Source organism: Myotis myotis, unplaced genomic scaffold (assembly GCF_014108235.1).
Source record: "Myotis myotis isolate mMyoMyo1 unplaced genomic scaffold, mMyoMyo1.p scaffold_m19_p_11, whole genome shotgun sequence".
Lineage (NCBI taxonomy): Eukaryota > Metazoa > Chordata > Mammalia > Chiroptera > Vespertilionidae > Myotis > Myotis myotis.
In genome coordinates, this window is record NW_023416315.1 from 40,772,183 (window position 1) to 40,794,952 (window position 22,770).

General features: G+C 38.3%; 1 protein-coding gene and 1 pseudogene across 1 annotated transcript; one reads left to right on the forward strand and one right to left on the reverse strand.

Moving 5' to 3' along the window:
• Positions 1-671: 671 nt before the first annotated feature.
• On the reverse strand, positions 672-1,637 carry LOC118665833 (Krueppel-like factor 17). The gene has a single exon (XM_036327089.1). The coding sequence runs from the start codon at positions 1,635-1,637 to the stop codon at positions 672-674; it is 966 nt and encodes a 321-aa protein (XP_036182982.1).
• Positions 1,638-8,074: 6,437 nt separating this feature from the next.
• Positions 8,075-8,778, forward strand: LOC118666584 (annotated as a pseudogene).
• The last annotated feature ends 13,992 nt before the right edge of the window (positions 8,779-22,770 follow it).

Genomic DNA, 22,770 nt, shown 5'->3' on the forward strand with positions numbered 1-22,770 from the left:
GAACATAGCCTGGCTCTGGAAACTGTGGAAGACCAAGATACGAACCTTGGATTTTTTTAAAAAAATATATTTTTTTATTGATTTTTTACAGACAGGAAGGGAGAGGGATGGAGAGTTAGAAACTTCAATCAGCTGCTTCCTTCACACTCCCTACTGGGGATGTGCCCGCAACTAAGGTACATGCCCTTGACTGAAATTGAACCTGGGACCTTTGAGTCTGCAGGCCAATGCTCTACCCACTGAGCCAAACCAATTAGGGCAGAACCTTGGATATTTTTATAGCAAGCAAAGGAGAGTCACTGAAGAGTTTCAAGTTGGGGAGTGGCATAAAGAGCTTTTTAATAAAGCCCCCAATCTCTACTTTGCTTCATCTTTCCATGTAGGTAAACTCAGCAACAGTAGGTGGCCCCAAAGAGGTAAGGGCATCCAAGACAGTTTTTGAAGGGTCCCTGATGGGGTCCAGCTCATATGGGCTTCACTCAACACTGCCTCACAATCTTTCTTAGTCTGCAAATAAGCCTGTACCTACTAAGGAGGCTAGCTGGTCAGAGGCAAGCAGGATCTGAGTGGAGAAGCCAAAATGAAGGGAAGAGGAGGTTGACCTAAAGACCAGGAGCAGGAGGACCAGCTCTCTTTTCATTGTTGGCCTGTGGATTGGGGGATCCTGGCACCTACCAATGAGTCTTTTGGTGTTGCCTGAGGTGGTCAGATCTCATGAACCCTTGGCCACACAGATCACATATATGTGGCCGGCATTTGGTGTGTATCCGCATATGTCTTCCAAGCTCATCAGAACGGAAGAAAGACGATGTACAACCTTCCCACTCACATTTATAGGGCCTCTCACCTGTGTGTTTGCGTTGGTGACTCAGGAGGTGGGAGTGCTTGGTGTAAGCTTTCCCACAGTTCTCATACTGGCAGCAGTAAGGCTTTAAAATCTGGGATCTGGTCCTGTAAGCCCTTTCTGAGGCCCCACAATTCTGCTCTGCTCTTTGTGGCGCAGGTATAGGCTGTTCGGGTAGGAAGGGGTCTTCGTGGGGGGCTGGCTGGCTAACAAAAGAGTCCTGGGATTCTAAAGTCAGCAATGATGGGGAGCCATTTGGGGGCATTCCACAGTTGTGTGGATCTCTGGGGGGTAACATCTGAGCCAAAGAGGGGAACCCAGCCTGGCCCCCAGCAAAAGGCACAGTGGCAGGCAATAACATTTCAGGTGTTAAAAAGTCTCTATTAGAAGATACTATAGGGTGGCCAGTGACTGGTGGCACACTGGGGGGCATGCTCAGATTCCCACTGAAGTTCATGGCCATGCCTGGAATATTGGGCTCTCCAAAGGACATCATCTGGTACCCGTTGAAAATCATCATTCCTGGTTGAGAGGGAGACATTCTCTGACAGTAAATCATTTGGGAAGGAGGGAGAGTCACTTGGGGGCAATGGTTCACACTATGCTCAGGCAGCAACACACTGACCAGTGGGCCCATTTCATCTGCATTCTGCCTGGGCTCCTGAGCAGAAACCAAGGGCACCCTCTCGAGCCGCGGATTCTGAAGGAGGTGTTGAATGCCTGATGACTGATGGTTCCGAGAGGCCTGCACTCCACCGCTTTCGGGTGATGGAGACATATTCGAGACGCACATCGACTTCCCACAGTATCCCCCGCCACCTGGTGCGGAGCTGCCGGCCACGGGTTCGCTCGCGCCATCTCCGTCTGGGATCGGTGCACCGCGGGGCTGTGTGCGAGGCCGGACCACGTCAGAGCTGAGCTGAGCCGCGCTGCTCGGCGTCGCGGGCTGCGTGTCGCGCACAGTAGACATACTCAATCCGTATTTATATCACCTGTAGTGATTCACCGTTATATTGCTTAAAATATAATGAGTGTTCAATAAATATCTTCTGAATAAATTAATATTCCAGACCATTTTATACCCTCAGGCCTACTTTCAACAACCCCATAACTTCGTTACTGCCTGTTGTTAATCTGACTCTGTTCTTTCAGATAGTCTATACTTTTCCAGCGTGATTTTATGAGTCGCAGCTTGAAGGACTCTTTCAGCATTAACACAAAGTGGATTATATCAATATACTGAAGAGTATACTTATTCTGAGGAACAATATTGACTGCACTTTGTACCAGTCTGACCTGACGAAAAGAATGTAAAACTATAGTAAGTAAAATACAGATACCTGTCCATGTCCTTACTGTGGTTATGGAGTGGGAAAGGAATTGTGAAATTATAGAGATACTCAAATTTGTTCTAAACCTGATTTCAAGCTATTTGACCACGACTCCAATGGAAAATGTCCCTATCCTTTCACGATTTATGCATTACTATGCTTGTACCCTCTATGTTGACATCATTAATAATAGAACACCTGCAAAATCCCAATTTCAAATGCCTACCTTCCCCTTTTCTTCTCAGCTGGATTAATTCACAATTATTATTTTTTTTTCATGATCAACCACTAGTTTCATCTTCCAAGTTAACTTCCAAGTCCAGGACCTATGTTTCATTATTAAAATTATTCACTTGCAAAAATCCCGACTTTTATTAAACATCTTCCCCCCCTTCTTGCTCACTCAACTAAACTGCAATTCTAAATAATCTAATGCTTTTCTAACACTACACCTGTACCTGGAAGTTTAACTGTGCTGTGAAAATTATACAGTCATGTTAAATGGACTGCCTTTCAATTCATAACCACAAGTCTCAAATCGGTATTCAACACTATCCAGACAAATCCATTCTATTTCCATAATAAGTGAAAATTCCCATTCCCAGGACACATTTCTTCTTTCCTCAAATCTCTCACAATCCCTAGCGATTCTCAAATGGTGATGTCACCTTATGTTTATTTAACCAATACAGAAACAAAAATAAAGTATTTCATCTTTCTGTAAGCAAACTTACACCTATTTAATTTGGTAGATTTCTCCATTCTGTTTCTCCTCAGACATTATGACCAGGCATACGTGGTCCTACTAAAGGCCAATTCTGCACTTGTGAACTACATCCTACCCCTCTTTGTCTTCCTAAGCATTTCAGTCTTTCTTCACCTTCACTTTTTCTCTCACATCAACAATTTTTTCTGCTATAGTGAATTATTACACCAATGCATTCTGGTAAATGGTGTAAAAATCCATTTTTATTAAAAAAAGAGATCCCTTTTATGCTACATTGCATTTCAGCATTTGTCTCTTTTTTTCACACCTTTTTACAGAATAACTTAAAAGCTATAGTTTCTATCTCCTCATTCTCATCTGTTTTCTTTCAAATCCTCTGATCAAGCTTTTGTCCTCTCTACTTTGCTGAAATTGCTCTTATTAAGTTCACATGTGATCTCCATGCTACTCAGCAGAATTCAACACAATGGACAACAACATTGTTCCTGATTTATTATTATTTTTTTGACTTCTTTTCCTTTCCCTTTTGGGCTCTTTCTCTGCTCCTACCCAATATTTCAAAATTGAAGTACCCTAGGAATTGGTTTTAAGCTCTGATATTTAAAACTCTATTATATTATTATATCTTAAATTCTATTATATTATTTCTCTAAAAATTTTTCCTATATAATCTCATCCAGTTACATTGCTTGAAATGTTATGAATTGAGCAATGAGTTCCAAACATATGTACATGTCCCTAACTTTTCCCCTGAGCTCCAAATTCATAAACCCGACTGTCACTTGAGTGACTAATAGGCATCGCAAATTAAGTCTAAAATAGAACTTTCTGATTTGTGCCTCCCTCACCACAACATGATTTTACATCAATCTCCCTCTAACTCAGTAAAGAGCATTATCATTCACTCAGCTGCTTAAGTCAAAAGAACCCTGTAGTCATTCTTAATACCTTTTCCTTTTCCTCCCCTTAACACATCCATGCACACCAGTGTTAAACCGTGTCAGGTATACCTCCAACATACACACCAAAACTGATCACTTGTAAAATTTAATGGCTGACTTAGATGATAGTGTTTATTTTTTGTTTTATTATTATATAAAATAGTGTCTATATTGCTTACTCTGTACTGGATACTATTACTCTTAACAATTCATGTATATTAACTCAATTCTTATAGCAACCTTATTGAGTTAGTTACTATTATTGTCCCTATTTTATATATGGAAAAAAAGAAACCTGAGGCACTAAGTAGATAGAAGACTTTCTCAAGGTTCCAAAGCTACTAGGTAACAGAGCTAGAATTCACATCTAGACTGTCTGTCTCTGTGTTCAAGATTTTAAATAGTGACTTCATCAGATATGAGTTTTAGAAACTCCTTATGACAGCACTAAAAATAGACTGATTTTAGGGAGAGGGACTGTGATATGCAAAGGAAAAATGAAGACAGAGATATGAGCTAGCACAGTGGTCAGCAAACTCATTAGTCAACAGAGCCAAATATCAACAGTACAACGATTGAAATTTCTTTTGAGAGCCAAATTTTTTAAACTTAAACTATACAGGTAGGTACATTGTTATTAACTTAATTAGGGCACTCCTAAGGCTTAGGAAGAGCCACACTCAAGGGGCAAAAGAGCCACATGTGGCTCGTGAGCCGCAGTTTGCCGACCACAGAGCTAGGGGACACTTTAAGTCATAAAGACAAAATTTGGAACTTAGGCAGTGCCGTTGGAGATGAGAGAAGTGCAGAGATGGAATCAAAAGGATTCCATTACTAGTCAGTCAATCAAAATGACTGACTAGTAATATGGTCCTGAATTATCCAGACATTCTTGATAGAATAACAAAAAAAAAAATCAAATGATTGACAAAATTTCCATCAAGAGTCAAGAGATAATACTTGACTTCACTTGGTTTTCAGAATTATTAAAATTCCATCTCTCATGTCCTCTAAGAATAGGTTGATATCTTCCCCCTAGGGTTTCATTTCTTTGAGTCTGATTAAATCTGAAAAGCACAACTAAAACTGTCTTTGCATTCAGATTTATGTTGACCTGATCTAAAAAGAAACACAGACAGTAAATGGCATGGCATTTTGCAGTATTCACTATTAATATATGGTACATGCTATCTGAATACAAGAATTTAAAATAGATAAGCATATCATTTTCAATCAAGTTTGGTTGTTTAATCTTTTAGATTAATATTTTAAAGGGATAAGAACCCATATCATAAATTATATCATCCTGTGTAAAATTATGACAAGATGATAAATTACTCATGATTATGTATTTTGTTGCAGGATAACATTGTTCTTGCTATATTCCTTTAGTTAAGCATTTTGAAAAGTGTTATTTCTGTTTCCATGTATGACAACTTTATATACAAACTAGAGGTCCAATGCATGGGATTTGTGCACTGGTGGGGGGCGTGGCCTGCAGGGATTGGCCCACTGTGAGAGCACCACTCATCCTGGTCAGCTGAGTGGTGTTCCCACTGTGGGAGTGCACTGACCACCAGAGGGCAGCGCCTGCATTGAGCATCTGCCCCCTGGTGGTCAGTGCGCATCATAGCGACTAGTCAACGGTCTTTCTGGTCGTTTGCCATTTGGTCGCTGGGCTTTTATTAAATAGGATGCTTCTTCCATTGATACAGCTAATACCAGCGATATTGACTCTTGAATTAAAATAATTCAGATATAGTAAACAAAATGAGAAAAGCACTTCTAGCTCACAACAATCATAGCATCATTATTTTTATTAAATTTGTTAAATTTTATGCACATTTTTAGTTCTTAAAGCAATAGTACTTATCAGTAGCTCCCACTAATTTTTTAAAAATAGGGAGCATGGTTTTTCTTTAGTCCTTATTATTCTGAGATCCAAATTCTTTTAAAAATAAATTTTGTTTCATTATAGCAAACCAATAAATTCAGTAATTAACAGTACAAAATATTTTATTATTTTTCAATGTATTATATGTAAATTTTTCATGACATCATAATTATTCATGAAATTAAGGTAATATGACCATAAAATAAAAGTTACCAAAACCTGTGTTCCTGGTGGTACCACTTCTTACTCTAGGACCTTAGGCAAATTACTTCATCTTTGTATACTTCAGTTTCATTATATTCCAAATGGAGATAATACTACCCAGTTTATAAGGTTTTTTTAAATGAGTGATATATGTTAAGACATTTAGAATAATTCCTGGGACATAGAGGGTGTCAAAGGATGGTTAACTACTGTTTGTATATTATCATGAGGATAAATCACATCATGTAAAGTGCTTTGCTGAAAGTGGACTGTGGATGATATAAAAATAGTTCTTTAAAATAGTGAGTATTTAAAAAAAATAATTATACAAATGTATATTCATGTGTTTCATGAAAAACCACTGTGTTGCTAAATCCAAAGCACTTTTCAGTTTTTGTGGACAGGGATCCTATTGAGGGCAATTTGAAAAAAGCTCTGCAGCAAGGAAGAACAAAGCAATGAAGCATAAAAACACATTTACTCAGGATAATTTAATATACTACAGTGTTCTAAGAGTGAAAAGTCTACTAGGCACAGGTAGACTGACCAGTATCTAGTTCTCAGGGTGAAGTTCTAAAATAGATGAGTAGGGAGGTCAATGACGGTTAGGAAAGCAAGACAGAAGGAAGTCAGAAAATCAGTGATGTTCCCAGCTAAACTTTCTCAGCCAAGATGAAATACAGAGAATCAGAATACCAGACATAAAGGACCTTGGTTTGAAATAAGCAGAGAAAATATTTGCAATATCCCATTTGCTCAGAAAAAGTATAGACTCTTCTGTGTTTAAAATAGATCCTATATGACCAAGTACGATCACTTACCAGTTATAAGTTTAGAAACGTTTCCTCTGGGACATGATTATAATTCCAGAGAAAGCATCAACAGAAGTAAGGTGAAGATGACTCCAACAGGCAGTGTCCTTACATAAGAATTGCATATATTTAATTGTTTTTTCAAAAGGAATTTTATCCAACAGAGGTGGTTGGCAGGGGTGGAAGAAGACAGACCCCAAAGTTATCTTTTTTTCCTGGGTCTTCATTTGTCATACAAAGAACCAGAAGAGGAGCAACATAATTCTTCACTATTAGGACTCAGGCAAAAAAAAAAAAAAAAAAAAAAAAAGAGAGAGAGCCATTATTCCAAGGGAGACAAATAAGAAACATCCTATCTGGAAGAGAAATATGAAACTAGCTTTAGCCCAGAAAGCTACATTGAAACCCCACTGGGGTACAATTAGAAAACTCCTGTTCAACATCAACCACAGATACAAAGTTCAGTTTGAATGATAGAAGAAAAGACCAGAAATGCTGAAAATGCTTTACCCCTGAGGTTCAGGTTTTTAGAGTCTGCCTAAGATAGACGCTGGACTAAAACAGATACTATCTTGCCTAAAAAAAGAACCTAGCATTGACTAAGAAGCAGCACCAGTCTAACACTGAGGGAGGAGTGGGGGTATAGAGACCCTCATCTTAGCACAAGTTTGAAAGAACTACGGAAAGCTGAAAGTGACTGTGCATGCTGAGAAAAACTCTCTAGCACCCCAACCACACATTAAGAACAAAGTAAGAGGCAGCCTACCACTAGAGCAATTTGAGTTATAGTATCAACAATAAACTTACGTCAAATTCTACTGCCTAGATTGACTGTTCTTAATGCCTGATGGAAGAAGAGAAGTACACATTAACGGGCATAAACTATTTTCACCAGATTCTTCTGTTCTTCACTATACAAAACCTGGTGCTCCATCAATTATTGAGACACTTAAACCAAGCAAAAAATGGTAACCCACTGTCAAGAAATAATCACCAGAACCAAAGTAAAAGTGACCTCAAAGGTTGGAACTATCAGTCTAGGGTTTTGCAATAACTACTATTCCTTTGTTAAATAATTTAGTGGAAAAATTGGACAGCATTCATGAACAGATACGCAATTTCAGCAGATATTGAAACCATAGAAAAGAGTCCAATGAAAATGTAAGAATTAAATGCATAATATCATTGATGAAGAATTCCTTCAATCCGATTATCAGAAGAATAAGCAAAGCTAAGGATCCAGAAACTTGAATATGTGTCAATAAAAATTTATCTAATATAGAACAAAGAAAATAGAAATGAAATAGTGTCCCCAGTCTTCATGGAGAGCGGCTGTGGTTTTCTATTTCAACAGAGCTTGGACAAAACCCAGCACTTGCCACCTCAGCCCTGCCACCCAGGCCAGTGCTCTGGAATCCTCAGACAGCCCAAGGTCCTGGCCTCCACTCCAGCACCACTCAGTTGCCTCTCCTTAGCTGCCCACCATGACCACGACCAGGTCCACTCGCAGGTGTGCCAGGACTACCCCCAGGACTCAGAGGCCGCCATCAACTGCCAGATCAACCTGGAGCGCTACGCTTCCTACGTCTACCTGTCCATGTCTTCCTACTTTGACCATGATGATGTGGCTTTGAAGAACTTTGCCTAGTATTTTCTTTACCAGTCTCAGGAGGAGAGGGAACAAGCCAACAAACTGATGAAGCTACAGAACCAACAAGGTGGCCAAGTCTTCCTTCAGGATATCAAGAAACCAGACCGTGACCACTGGGAGAATGGGCTGAATACAATGGGGTGTGTGTCATACTTGGGAAAAGTGTCAATCAGTCACTACTGGACTTGCACAAACTGACCACTGACAAAAATGACCCTCATTTGTGTGACTTCATTGAGACTCACTGCCTGAATGAGCAGGTGAAATCCATCAAAGAACTGAGTGACCAGGTAACCAACTTGGGGGCCCCGGAAACTGGCATGGTAGAGTATCTCTTTGACAAGCACACCCTGGGAGACAGTGATGAGAGCTAAGCCTTAAGCTGGCTTCCCATGACCACAGGGGTGACTTCCTGGTCACAAAAGCAGTCCCTGCATGTTGGAGTTGCCTTTACCTTTTCTACAACTTGTACCAAATCATCCACTCATGTCTTTCATTTGTACCATTCCTTCATAAAAGTAATTTGGTACACCCCCCCAAAAAAGAAATAGTGTCTAATGATCACCAGACAATATTGAACCATTCAAACCTAACATATAGGGTGAGGCAAAAGTTGTGAGCTGGTTTATGGTTGTGAGTACGTAAAAACAGTTTATACTTGTATTATTATTTATTAACTAGAGGCCTGATGCATGAGATTTGTGCAAGAGTAGGCCTTCCGTCCCCCTGCTGCCGGCACCGCCTTCCCTCTGGCACCTGGGGCCCGGGCTTCCCTCCGGCCACCAGCAGACACCCGGGATTTGGGCTTCCCTCGCTGCCCCAGCTTCATCCAGAAGGACGTCAGGACTAATTAGCATATTATGCTTTTATTAGTATAGATTATTATATTACTTTCCATACAACAACTGTAAGTTTACTTTTGCCCCATCCTGTATGCATAATTATAATCCCAGAAGATAGAAAAATAAAGCACACTGAATTTTTAATCAGAAGCTATGCAAATTAGATATAAAGGCACAGAAAGCAAAACAAACTTTTAACATAGAATTCTATCACAGCAAAAATATATTTCAAAATAAAGGCAAAATAAAAGCAAAAAAAATGGTATGGTTTCTCTTCACATCCCAGCCTCCCTGTGAGCACTTCCAGGAAGAGAGGGGATTTCTCAGAAAAGGAGAGAGAAATCCCCTAGAATGGGAGGGCAGTGGATGCCAGCTGAGGACCTTAGGAGAAATAAATAGCCTCTAAATTTTCCAAAAAAAAAATAAAAAAAAAAAATAAAGGCAAAATAAAGACAGAAAAATAGAAGGTGAGGAAAGTTATTCCCAGAAAAAAACTGAAACTATTTAATAAGGCTCTTCAATTAGAAAGAGTAGGACCACGAGACAAAAACTCAAATCTACAAAAATAGAAGAGTGCTTAATAATGGTAAAATGAAAGTAAATATGGATTACTTTTTAAAAAAAATTTTACTCACTTGAAAAGATGATTGACCACCTAAGGCAAAATAACTGTCTTATGGTGCTTATAACATATGCACATTTCAAATGTGTGACAAACATAGCATAAAAGATAACATGGGGGAGTAGGATATATTCTTGTAAGGTTTAAACACTATGTGAAATGACATTGTTTAAAATTAGATTATGATATATCAATGTTGTATAGTTTACGTGTTAATGAAGCTACTACAATTAAAAAAGTAAAACAAAGAAGCTAATAGAAATAATATGGAATAAAAAATAATGTTTTTTTTCAAAATAACAAATTAAAAAGAAAAAAGAACAGATGGGGCAAACAGACTAGCAATATGATAGTTTTAAATTGAATCATATCAACTGTAGCTTAATATAATAAACTATATAATTTTTATTATAACAAATACTTTAAACACAAAATAAAAATTAGGTTGGTAGATTAGATTTTAAAAACCAAGAAATTATGTAATGTCTAAAAGAAATCTACTTTCAATATATAAACATAGATATGTTAAAATTAATATGACAGGAAATATGTTCAAATATAAATAATTAGAAGAAAGATGAGCTTCCTACACCAATATCAGAACATGTAGACTTCTAAACAAAAAAAATATTATCAGAGATAAAAAGGAAAAATTTATGATAATGAGGAGACCAACTCATTAAGAAGATACAGGAATTTATGTGTATATGTGCATTTCCTTCAAAACATATGAAGAAACTGATAAAATTGACAGGAAAACAGATACATTTACAATTACAGTTAGAGACTTCACTTCTTTCTCAGAGACAGGAAAACATTAAGGAAATATAAGGCTTGAACAATACCATCGATCACCATGACCTAATTGAACACTCCAACAAGCAGCAGAATACACATTTTCAAGCACTCATGTAACATTCACCAGGTGACCATACTTTAGGACTTTAAAATAAATGTTAACAGACTTAAAGAATACAGCCAACAACAAAACAAAACAAAAAAATCTGGAAAAGTCCCCAAACACTTGAAAATTAAAAACGCACTTCTAAATAACATTGGGTCAAAGAGAAATAAAGATAATTAGTAAGCATTTTAAATTGGATAACAAATACATATAAAAAATGTGTGAGAAGTTATAGTGTCTAAATGAGAGTTTATACAATAGATGCTTTTATGTGCAAGCATATAAGACATTGATAAAAGACTTGTGTATGGGAGAATATAACGAACTCTCACAATTTGCCAAGAAGAACATGAATATCTAATTTAAAAAAAATGACAAAAACTTGCAGAGACCACTTAGCAAAGACATGGATAGCAAATAAGCATGTAAACATAAAGTTACTCACTATCATTAGTCATCACGGAAATTAAAATTAAAACCATAATGATATATCACTAGACATCTATTAGATTGGTCATAAAAACAACAAAATAATAAACCCTGACAATTCTAAGCTTTGGCAAGGATGGGGTATAATTAGGACCCTCGGACATCGTTTTGAGAGTGCAAAATTATACAATCACCTTGGAAAACAGTTTTGCAATATCACATTAAGGTAAACACATGCTATTATATGATCCAGTAATCCCAGCCCTAGGAATATAGTGCTTCTCCAACAGAAAATTTTATCAAGAGACATGAAATGAGACTTTCATACAAAAGCCTATTGGTGAACATTTATATATCTTCATTATAGCAGTGGTTATACAAATGTATTTCTCTGTGATTATATAAGACATACATGTACGTGACTTTTACTCTATGTAAAGGAATTATATATTAAAAAATAAGAGGAAATGTGAAAATCTAGAAGTAAAGCTAACAGTCCATATTAGAGGTATCAGCCACATTATGAAGAGATTTCTCTTTTAGGGTCCTTTAAATAGTCAACCATTAAAAGGTCAAATAATGTCAGAGGTTGAGTAATGCCCCCTTGGTCACCTACTCTGTTAGTGGCAGAGCCTGGATTTGAACCCAGACTGCCCAATTACAGCATCCCATATATAGGATTAGGTACTCAACTGTGGTTCATCTAGAAAACAAACCTAATAGGGTTGTTCTAATGATTATGGTCATTTTTATAGCCAAAGCACTTAGGAAAATGTCTGACTTCTATAAATATTTATGAAATTACAGTATTATTATAAAAAAATACTATTATCTTTGACCACAATCATCATGTTTAGCTGAATTTGTTAGGAGTGTGATGGGATAATTAACTCAGGTGTTGCTGATATAAAAAGCAATTTTCTATGCTTAAAAAGTTTACAAGTTGGGGAGAATAGTGCATTAAAATGCTGTGAGTTTTAAAGTGTATTTCTTGATCTTTTTTTCCCCCAAGCATATACTAAATCTTATAAACAGATCTATGTCTCTTGGAATACAGGCTCCTTTTACATCATCACAGGGTGGGAATAGGTTTGCCTGGTAATGATTGGCAAACATTCCCTGAGGTTAAAAGCTAAAATAATGGCCCTGTAAACCATCAAACATTATTCTTGCTATTGTCCTGCTAAAATCAGAAGTAGAATTAAGTTTTGAATTATTCTGGTAATGATTCATAACGCTCGTGTTACTGAAAACTGTTTCCCCTGGAATATTTTACAAGGGAGCAGGACACCAATGGACAGCCCAGCTTTGACTATGGGAGATATATGACCTGTTGTCCATGTCACACATCCTTGGGTTGTGGCATCTGTGCAAAGAATTAGCTGCATCTCCAGTGAAATAAACCCTTTCATCCATATACAGAGCAAGAACCTTTTGGGCCACAGTTTTATAGCCTCTGGACCTTTGGACCCACAAATATATCACGCAGTGGATAGAAAATTTGGCAGAAAATTTGGGACTCTAAAATAGCCTGCAAACTATTTAATTTTAAAAATTCAATAACTGCTATCAAACACACATGATGAAGATGAATGTATCTCCTGCAATTTTCACAGTTTGGCACACCAGAGAATACCTGCAAAACAAGGTCACCAGGACAGGGATTGTGTTCACACTTTTGAATTTAAGTCTTTGATAAATAAAATATCTTCACTCAAAATTGAAACATACATTTATGCACAAGAATCATCACAAAATAGAGCTTTGCTTCTGACTCTGAAGGATTCATAGAAACACACAATGCAAATCAATGCCTAGGAATGCATGTCACATTACCTATTGTAGGAAAATTGCTTTGTTACATAATTGCATTCTTTTTATATTCAGTATTTTTAGTTAATGTTTATTATTAGCTGTCGCCCTCAATTCCAGCCTTGCCATATACAGTCTCGCTGTGAAAGTACACAGTGAGTTATTTGTTATTTTGTTTCAACCAAAAAATACATACTACAGCTTCTATAATAAACATTATAACTGTGTTTTGCACAGGAGCATGAAAGGGATGTTTCCAAATAAAAGTTTACTTAAGTTCTGTCACCGTGGACAAACTGAATTTCTTTTCTAGGCAAGGCCTTATGTGGAAAACACAAATATATGCCCTGTGTCTGTGGTGAACTTAGTTTCAAAGGAAAGGACATCCCATGATGAGAATTATGTGAGGAAGAATTTTATATAGCATCGATGTGGAATATCTTTTCCCTTAACCATCCGAAGTTGAAATTTTAATTTCGTTCAGTGGAAATGAGTTGCCAATTGGTCTCTCACACGCTGTGATCTGACTCTTCAATCCCTTCTGAGCCTTACATGCACTCCTTATGAGATTGTGATAGAGAGGTGTCTAAAATATAGCAAATGCATAGAAAATGTGAAGTATAGTAAGGCCAACAATTCAGGGATAAACTTAATAAACGCTATGGAAAATAGTAATCAACTATTACTCACCGTTTTCAAGAGGAGGAGGCGTGCGCCAGAGGAGGCCACCCAGGGAAGCCGCGAGGTCGGGTCCAACTGGAGGCACACAGAGGGAGGGACTGTGGGTAATGGCTTTTATCGCGATTTCCCGGGAAGGAACAGGTGAGACTGTGGGGGGAACAGGTGAGGCCAGTAAGCAGATTTAAAATGGGCTAGTTTGAATCACTTCAGAGTCTCCAGTTGCCTGGTACCTGGCCCTGAGGGTCGTTAGGGAAGGTGTGTAGGGGCCTGGAGTTTAAGAGCCTAATTGGTTGGCAAAGTAGGCCTTGAATTGATAGGTTTGCATTTGAAAATATGCCCCTGGAGGAGGACTTCTCCCAGGAATGGGGGTGGGGTAATGAGGAAAACAGGAGGCCCACGCCATGTGATTCAGGCTTAGTACAGCCTATACTAGTACATGCAGGGCAGACTGCACTCTATCCAGCTTACAGAAGCTAAACACATGATTCATATAACAGGGGTGACTTACTGTAATACAACAAGCATTTGAAATCAGTAGTGGGTGCTGTTGGGGGTCCACTCTGACTCCCTTCACAGGGCTGTTGAACCAGTAATAATGCGAGGATCAGCTGCTAAGGGCTCACAGCTTTCTCCTCAGGATAATTGCCCGAAGCCAGTGGTCTCGACTTTACTGTGGACCAGAATCACCTGAGGAGCTTGTTAAACCACACGCTGTTTGACCCCACACCGCAGTTTCTGATTCCGTAGGTCTAACAAGTTCCCAGGGGATGCTCATGCTGCTGGTCTGGGGACCCCCGTGGAGAACAATCGCTCTAGACCAGTGGTTCTCAACCTTGGCTGCACATTAGAATCACCTGGGAATCTTTTTAAAATCCTGATTTCTGGGACTCATCCTCCAGAAATTCTGTTTCTTTGTTACTAATGTTGTGGCCCCACCCCATAACAAATCCCACGTGATTCTAATGTGCAGCCAAGGTTGAGAACCACTGCTCTAGACTGACAGGAGTCATCTCCCCCAAATATTCCTGGGCAGGATCCCTGCCAGAGCCAATGGCTGGCTGATATGGGGTAAAAGTCCAGCCACCTGGCTTCATATCAGGACAATTCTGTGTGGCCTTCCATTCCCAGAGATCACATGAGATCAGGCGGTGGCTAGGCTTCAGCTGACTCCATGTTTTTTAAAATATGTTTTTATTCATTTCAGAGAGGAAGGGAGAGGGAGAGAGGGATAGAAACATCAATGATGAGAGAGAATCATTGATCAGCTGCCTTCCATATGCCCTCCACTGGGGGATGGAGCCCACAACCCAGGCATGTGCCCTGACCAGGAATCGAACTGTGACCTCCTGGTTCATAGGTCGATGCTCAACCACTGAACCACACTGGCCAGCAGACTCTACGTTTTTACCAAGGTTCTTCCCCTACCCAGTGAGGCTTGCCTCACTTCCTGACAGGGTTCTCCTTAGTAAAACCACTTGCGCAAATACGCACTATTTTAAGAAAACCCAACCAGAGAAAATATATTTTTACCAAAACTATCTTTTTTAATACCCAAACTACATCTGAGAATTATTTTACCACTTTAAGTTTGGTTTATCCCTAATATTTTTGTTGATCTTCAAACACAGCAATGGTTTTGAGAGTGGTCAGTAGCAGTTTAAATGTTCAAAAAGATAGGAAGTATATGTAGTAGTGAAAACAAAAAGTAAAGGTAATTGGGCTATTTATTTAAAGAGCAGAGGGCAAAAGGGAGATCAGCTAGTTATCTTTGTCAAGAGCATCTGGTGGCTGCTTACTATTGGCCTTGGTCTGACAAAGCCAATGAGAAGGAATGTTTCTGCCTCCTGGTGCCATTGTCTGAAAACAAATTCAAGTTTTGGGAGGGGATGAATTCATCCAGTGATCATCCTGGGCAACATTTTGATCTCTAAAAGATCTCCCCCACAGCTGACTTTTTTTTAATTAATGGAATGTAATTAAATTATATGCATGAATGAATAACTGATTAACATACATTTAATAATCTAAACATATCAGACACTGGGCTAGCCACTTTCTTGTGCATCATTTAATCCTGGTCATTAAGAACTCCCAGTAAACAAAAGAAATTCTGTATATTTTAAAAAGATAGGGTAAATACTAGGTACAGAGCACAAACCCATTTCATTATGGATATTTTCTTGTCAATAGTATAATACTGTTAAGTGATTTTAATGAATATTTGATTATAGAATAATTAATGTCATGCCTACTATTGATTTTGGCAATATTGCAGAATGTGGGGTTACTTCTCCATTTATACCAAGCTTTTTCTTTTCTATTCTTTTAATAGAATTCATGACTCTGGAAGGAAAAAGGACAAGTATTTTTGACTTGTACTTTCTTACCAGAAGCCTGTACATGTGATAGTTTGTGGGGCGCGGCTACAGTGTTTTGGACAGGTTCAAGTCTTGGACTGATGAGAAGGCACATTCCTCTCATTGCCACCTGCAAGTCCCAGCTGGAGGGCAGAGCCTTCCCCGCACAATTATAGCCAATAGCTATAGCTGTAAGCTTGAGCCTGTGGTCCGAACATGTGGCCCCACTTGCCTGAGTGATAGAGTTCAGGTGCATGTAATTGAGTGGGACTGAAACCCACGAGAATGTTGTAAACATCTTGATCACGCCTTTACTTTGCCTCGTGGCATCTGCTATACAATAAAGACACGGCTTGTGGGCGCTGGCGCTGTCCATCAGAGGGGAAGTGTCCCACCAAGACCCAGCTTTCATTCTCTTATCTGTCTTTTCTAAGCCTTTCATCACCCCCACTCAGGGTCACTGAACCAGGCTGAGCTGGCATGAGTATGCCATGGTCATGCCGGCTTCCCACAATATTTGAGGTGTAATAGTGTGAAAAATTTGAGTATATGCCTCTTAAATTACTACCAAGGATAGTTTATGTAATGAATTCATGTAATTCATGTGCCAACAAGAGAGAGTCTTGGTCTCATCTGTGTCTTTATGGTGCAGCATGTTATAGTGAAAAGAACCCAATATCATGGGTTTGACTTCTGGTTTTCCCACTTATTTTCTGTTTGCTCTAAGTAACACTCCACAGTCAACAAAGTGATATTTCTAATTTTGGATATATGCATGTGACCCCAAATGTTCTGGATGGTTCTGCTTCCATTGTTCTGTTTAGCTTTGTCTTTATAGACAGATTTTCTGGCTCCTATTTGAACTGATAGGTTTTCTAATAAACATATGTGCCCCAATCTTTAAAATATAATTTTTTTATGATTATTGGGGGAAAATAAACTATAGGCTATTTTTCTATTTAATTTTATTAGCAAAAATTCATTTTCCCTTTAGATATAAATATGTTAAAATGAAATATAAGAAATTCTCCAAGGCACATATTTTTGTTATATTTGCGTTAGTTTTAACTATAATTCCACTTTAAAAGGAAAATAAAGCAGCCTACCTCTTTACTTTTTAACTTCAGGAGCTTATGTGTTGTACACAGAAAGTCTGAGTAACACATGAAAACTAGACTTCAGCATTTGTTTAAAATTTGAAATCAATATGGATTTTGCTTTCATTGTAAGCATTAATAGTGGAGATGAGAAACATCATTTTTTTAAATTCCAAAGTCCAACTGCATGGCCAATCAAGTGTGATTGATTGAATATGTCAGAAGGAGTGGCAGCTGATATCCTCCAGACTGCTGACCTTGCATTTCAGAAGACAGATGAAACCAGACAGTCTCTTTCTAAATTCAAATTTAGCCTTGGGGAAAAAATCTCTGTGCCTTGATCCATTATAGGGCTTGTGCTTAATTGATCTTTGACTCATTACTGCAGCTGAACAATTTGTTTACAAAATGATAAGCTAGAATAATAGGTCATCTCTGGCTTTGAAACAGAACAACTTAATAAACTAAAGTAAACAACTTCTAAGAAAATTATAAAACAGCTCCAATCAAACAGTAACCTATTCCAGTATCATCACTTAAAAGTCATCGAGGGCAGGAAGGAGTTGCATAAGTTGTTATGCCCTGTATCCATCCACCTCGCATGTTTGCTGATAAATTTCAAAATGTTTTGTCTCAGTATGACGTTAAATTATTTAATATCAGCTTGCTACAATGCAAAAACAATTTCTGTATGTCATCAATGGATAATGACAATGACCACACACACTGTACAACTCACTACTGTGGTAAAATAATAAGTTCTTTGCTACTTAAAGTTGCATAAAATCTTTGGATAGCTGTGTAATTTAAATCCATTTTCAGTGTCAATTTGCATTATGAAAATCAATTCTTACATGTTTGAAGGTAAACCTCTATTACAAATTACCATGAAAAAGCATTTATTAGTGTTCTTTCATGGCCATGATTTTCCCTTTTTTTCCAGCAAATTGAAAGTATTCAATTTCTGTGACAGTTACAAGAATGATTTAAACTTATTTACTTGGTACAGGAGTGAGTTGTCACTAGATAGACTTATAATATGAGCATAATATATTCACCACCAAATTATAAAGATTACACTCAATGAGAAACATACAGGTAATATACCATGTGACTTGAGAATGTCCTCCTATTCAAATATCACATGGAGAAACTCATTAACTTGTTTCCTATTATTTTATATTATGGAAGTAATTTTTTTAAAAATGAAATCCTCAAGAACTCTTAAGAAGAGTGTTCAAATATGTACTAAATAATTAGTATGTGATGGAAAGAGAGAAAGGGGGAGGAGAGAGGGAAAAGGAGAGAGGGAGAGGAGAGAGAGAGGGAGGGAGAGGGAAAGAGAGAGAGAGAGAGAATATGACTGTTACTAACCTGCCTGCATATGTGCTATGTTGTATAGTTATCATATTAAATTTCATTACATCTAAAATAGTGTCAATCAGAAGATACACTATTATTTTATGGGCCAAGATTAAAGAAAATGTCTGACAATTAAACTGTGACACAGTCCTAAGATGTATCCTGTATTCAGAGATGTAAAATCTAAAAAAGAACACTCATCTTAGGCTAAACTATGATAACTTCTTCCTATAGATATCACAGCTATGCTCTTCCTATAGCCAGCAGGAATATGAATAAGGAATGCACTATCCCCTGGTTGTCCTCTTACTTCATTCATGCCTGAAACTCCTATGGGTGCGTCATCATCTTCATTATTTCTGACTGAGGGAGTGCTCCAAAGTTCAGCCCCCAGACTTCTCGTCTCTGTCTACTCTTACTCCATATTGATCTGACCTAGTCCTTTGCCTTAAACCTCACCTATATGGGAATGGATCAATATTTAATTTATAAGTTAAATTCCAAACTCTCTCTGACCTATATTCTAACTGCCAATGTGATAATTCCAATGGATGTTTAAATGACATTTTATAATTCTAACTCTAATACAGAACTCATGGTTGATGTTCCTCATGCCAGTATTACATATGTCCCCCTTTCCCCCTCTTTAATACCCCTCTCTCCTACTCCCTCCCCCCGCTGCCCCCCTAAGGCCTACTGCATTATTGTCTGTGTTCATGGGTTATGCATATTTGCATATAAGTTCTTTGGTTAATCTCTTCCTGTCCCTCTGCCTCCCTCTCTCTGAGATTCATCCTAACACTCTTTTATACACACAGAAACAGACACCAATGACAGACAGTTGCATGAGCCCCCCTACACACATACATCCTATGACTCCACTAGACTGTAGGATACATAATCCATGATTGCTATTGGAACTTTATTTTATCTTATTTTCCACTCTATAGCCAGTGCCTGAAACATTGACTGACATATAGTAGATGCTGAATAAATATTGACAACTGAATGAATAAATGAATCAATGGATGAATGGATAAAACAGGAAAATGCTTTGTGGTGTGTGTGTGTGTGTGTGTGTGTGTGTGTGTGTGTGTGTGTGTGTGTGTTTTAAAATTGATTTTAGAGAGAGAGAAATGAAGAGAGATAAAAACATCCTATATAACCCCTACTGGAGATTGAGCCTGAAACCCAGGCATGTTCCATGACTGGGAAGGAAACCGGAAACCTCTTGGTCCACGGGTCAATGACACTCAACCACAAAGCCACACTGGCCAGACAGGAAAATGCTTTTCAGACACTGATTCATTGTTCCCTTTTCCCATCACTTTCCTGTGATGTTGGGTCTGGTGGAATGTGGAGTGGAAGTGTATCTGATGGAGTCTGGGATGCTGAAGAAACTTACAGACTGATGGAGATGAAAGACTCTGAGCTTTTGTCCAAGAATAGAGACACTTTGGTTAAAGAGCTGACTTGAGACTTTGTGTTTTTAGGTCAGTGTTAATGTTTCTTGTATAATGGTTGGTTAGCATATGTACTCCAAAAGTCCCACAGCATTAAAAACAAGCTATTTCAAATCTCAGGCACTCTTCACGTGATAGTGTCTGTGTTTGTCAATCTGGCAACTCTGAAGTTAATGATCTGCCACACATCCAGTAACCAGGCAGGGAAGATGTCTTACCAGACACATTCAAGTAGATTGCTGTCCAGCCGGCTGAGCCTAAGGCCAGGAATTTGGTGTCCAGGCTCCTCACTGCTGTCTGCCTACTAGGGCTGTGAGCTACAGAATAACTGTTGTTACTGAAACTCATCACAGAGCACTCTGTCTGAAACTTACACTCAGGCAGTCAGTGAAATCTCTCTGGGGCAGAGGTTCATCTGTCATTTTGAAAGAAGCGTATGTGAGCTCTGGGGCTCTGAAGAGGTTTCTTCAATATGAAATACTTATGTGAGAGTGAGGATTGAGTGTGACTTTGGGGCTGCGGAGCAAATTACGGCACTATTTTTGCTGCGAGTCGGAATGTTCCTGCAGTAGATAAAGAGGTCTGGGATTCTGGTCATGTGATCTGGGTTTACAGTCCCCACTGCTGGGGTGTGCTCCTCCCCCACTGCTGTGAGCTTAACCTCCTCACAGCAAGTAGAGAGACACCAATTAGGAAGACTTCCTGTGATGAAGTGGTCTTCCCTCGGCTGAAATTATGTCTCCCAATAGTTCTGTCATATTGTTTCTTTACATTGAATACTGAGATCTATTTTAAACCCATTTGTCTCCGGTGGGTCTGAGAATTTTGAAGGTTTGAGGAGACAGGTGAAATTAATGACCAGATCTTGGGAGATAGATGAACTCCTTTCCGCTCAAGATACCTCAGTTAAAGGAAGAGAAGACGAAAGATGTCTTACGAATATTATGGATATTGCAAAGGAAACCAAATGATAAATATTAGCAGAAGAGTCATTCTGGCAGAAATGACATGGTGAGACATAAACTTAAAGCATTGGACAAGGAGCCCTATCTCACAAACACTCTCTCATCTGAAACTCAGGGATAATAACAGCTAATTTACATGATTGTTGTGAGGACTCAAAAGAGAAAACACATAAAAGCACCTGGTAAATAGTGAATGGCAAACAACATTCAAAAGTTTTTTTTTTATTTTGTTACTTTTATTGAGTGGGGATTCATCTGAATCACTGTCATAGCTTCTAGAGATATGCTGAACTTAAGAGTGGAATGGCTGATTGGGCAATTCATATCTAGAATGTCAAACATAGTTTAGAACTATATCTTCATCCAAATCCATGTGTCTCCATATTTATCTATATATATCCATCCATCCATCCATCCATGACATATACATACTTATATCCTTTTATCTGTCCTTTTGAAAAATAGTAAGATATCTGGGAAGGAATTGGTAAATGTTCTGAATAAAGAAATGTATTTTAGGTGAGCCCACATGACAAGATTTAATCTTATAATTAAATTCAATCTTAGAATGTAATCTTAGAACTCAATCTTAGAATGTATTTAGAATAATGTTTATACTATGTTAGTAAATGTGCCTTGGAAATATAGCAATACTTTCTTACTCTACTCTTACATGGGGCACATAAAATGGCAATATGTGCATGGTCCAGAGAAGAATGAGGCTTCTTACAGCTGGAGGCAACTGGTTTGTGATTAGTGGCACCTGAACTCCACCTGGCAGTCTAAAAGCTGAGATCAAAACATTGGAACACACTGCTTGGAGACCTCTGGCTTTCGATCTAAAAAGCCTTAGATTCTGGCAGTATCACTCACTAGCTTTGGGACAGTCACCTAATCTCTCTGAACCTGTGTTGTCACGTCTGTAAGATGCAGATAATAATTCTCGCCTCTAGGTACCCTACCTAAGGTGCAAATGGCATGGTGAATTTAAAGGATGAAAAGTAGAGGATTGAATAAATTTTTCGTATGAATACCAAAGATAATTTGGGATGTTACTTATTTATTAAAGTTTGAATGCAACTGAGCAACTTGTGGCCATAACTATACTTAAAAATAAAGAAGGTCTATGACAGAAAGTGGTAAAAGCATATTAAACAGGATGGGAATGGAAGAAAATGAACGCGATTTTATTCAGACCTTTGCTGTTGAAGTTTTCACCACCCAAAAGAGATGGGATTTTTTCCTGTAACACTGGAAGCAAGTCTTTTCCCCACATTTCCAAACTATACAATTTCTGCTCTTATTTCATTTATGTGTAAATATTTAGGTTTCTGAATGTCAAACTAGACTATATCATGTTGACATGTCGGGTCAGTATCTGTACCCTGTATTCTTCAAAGAGGACAACTTCCAAATCTCCATTTCAGCCAAATAATAAAATAAGGTTTTCCAAAAGAAACAAGTTAAACTTCTAGCTCACACAATAAATATCCCCTTGTTAACTTCTTAGTCAATTACAGTGCTCGAAGCTTTACTTACAGAGTCAAAAAGTAAATTTGTTGAATAAAAGACCTGCTATTTGGACTCCCTTTCTACCGTGTCTTACAGTCCCAGCACAAATAATAAAATGAGGGGGAAAAAGAAGATGGGAAAACTTTCTGTGTAACCTTCTCTCCATCTGGCCTCCCTGGAAACTCCAGCAGGGGACGGACTGATGGTTAAGATGGATGAGCTGTCTCCCCTGGCTGAAGATCAAGTCTGGTCTCATTTGTAATTTTCTCTGTACCCTTGGCTAAGGAGGAAGGGTCCTGAGGATGAACACGCCTGCTTCT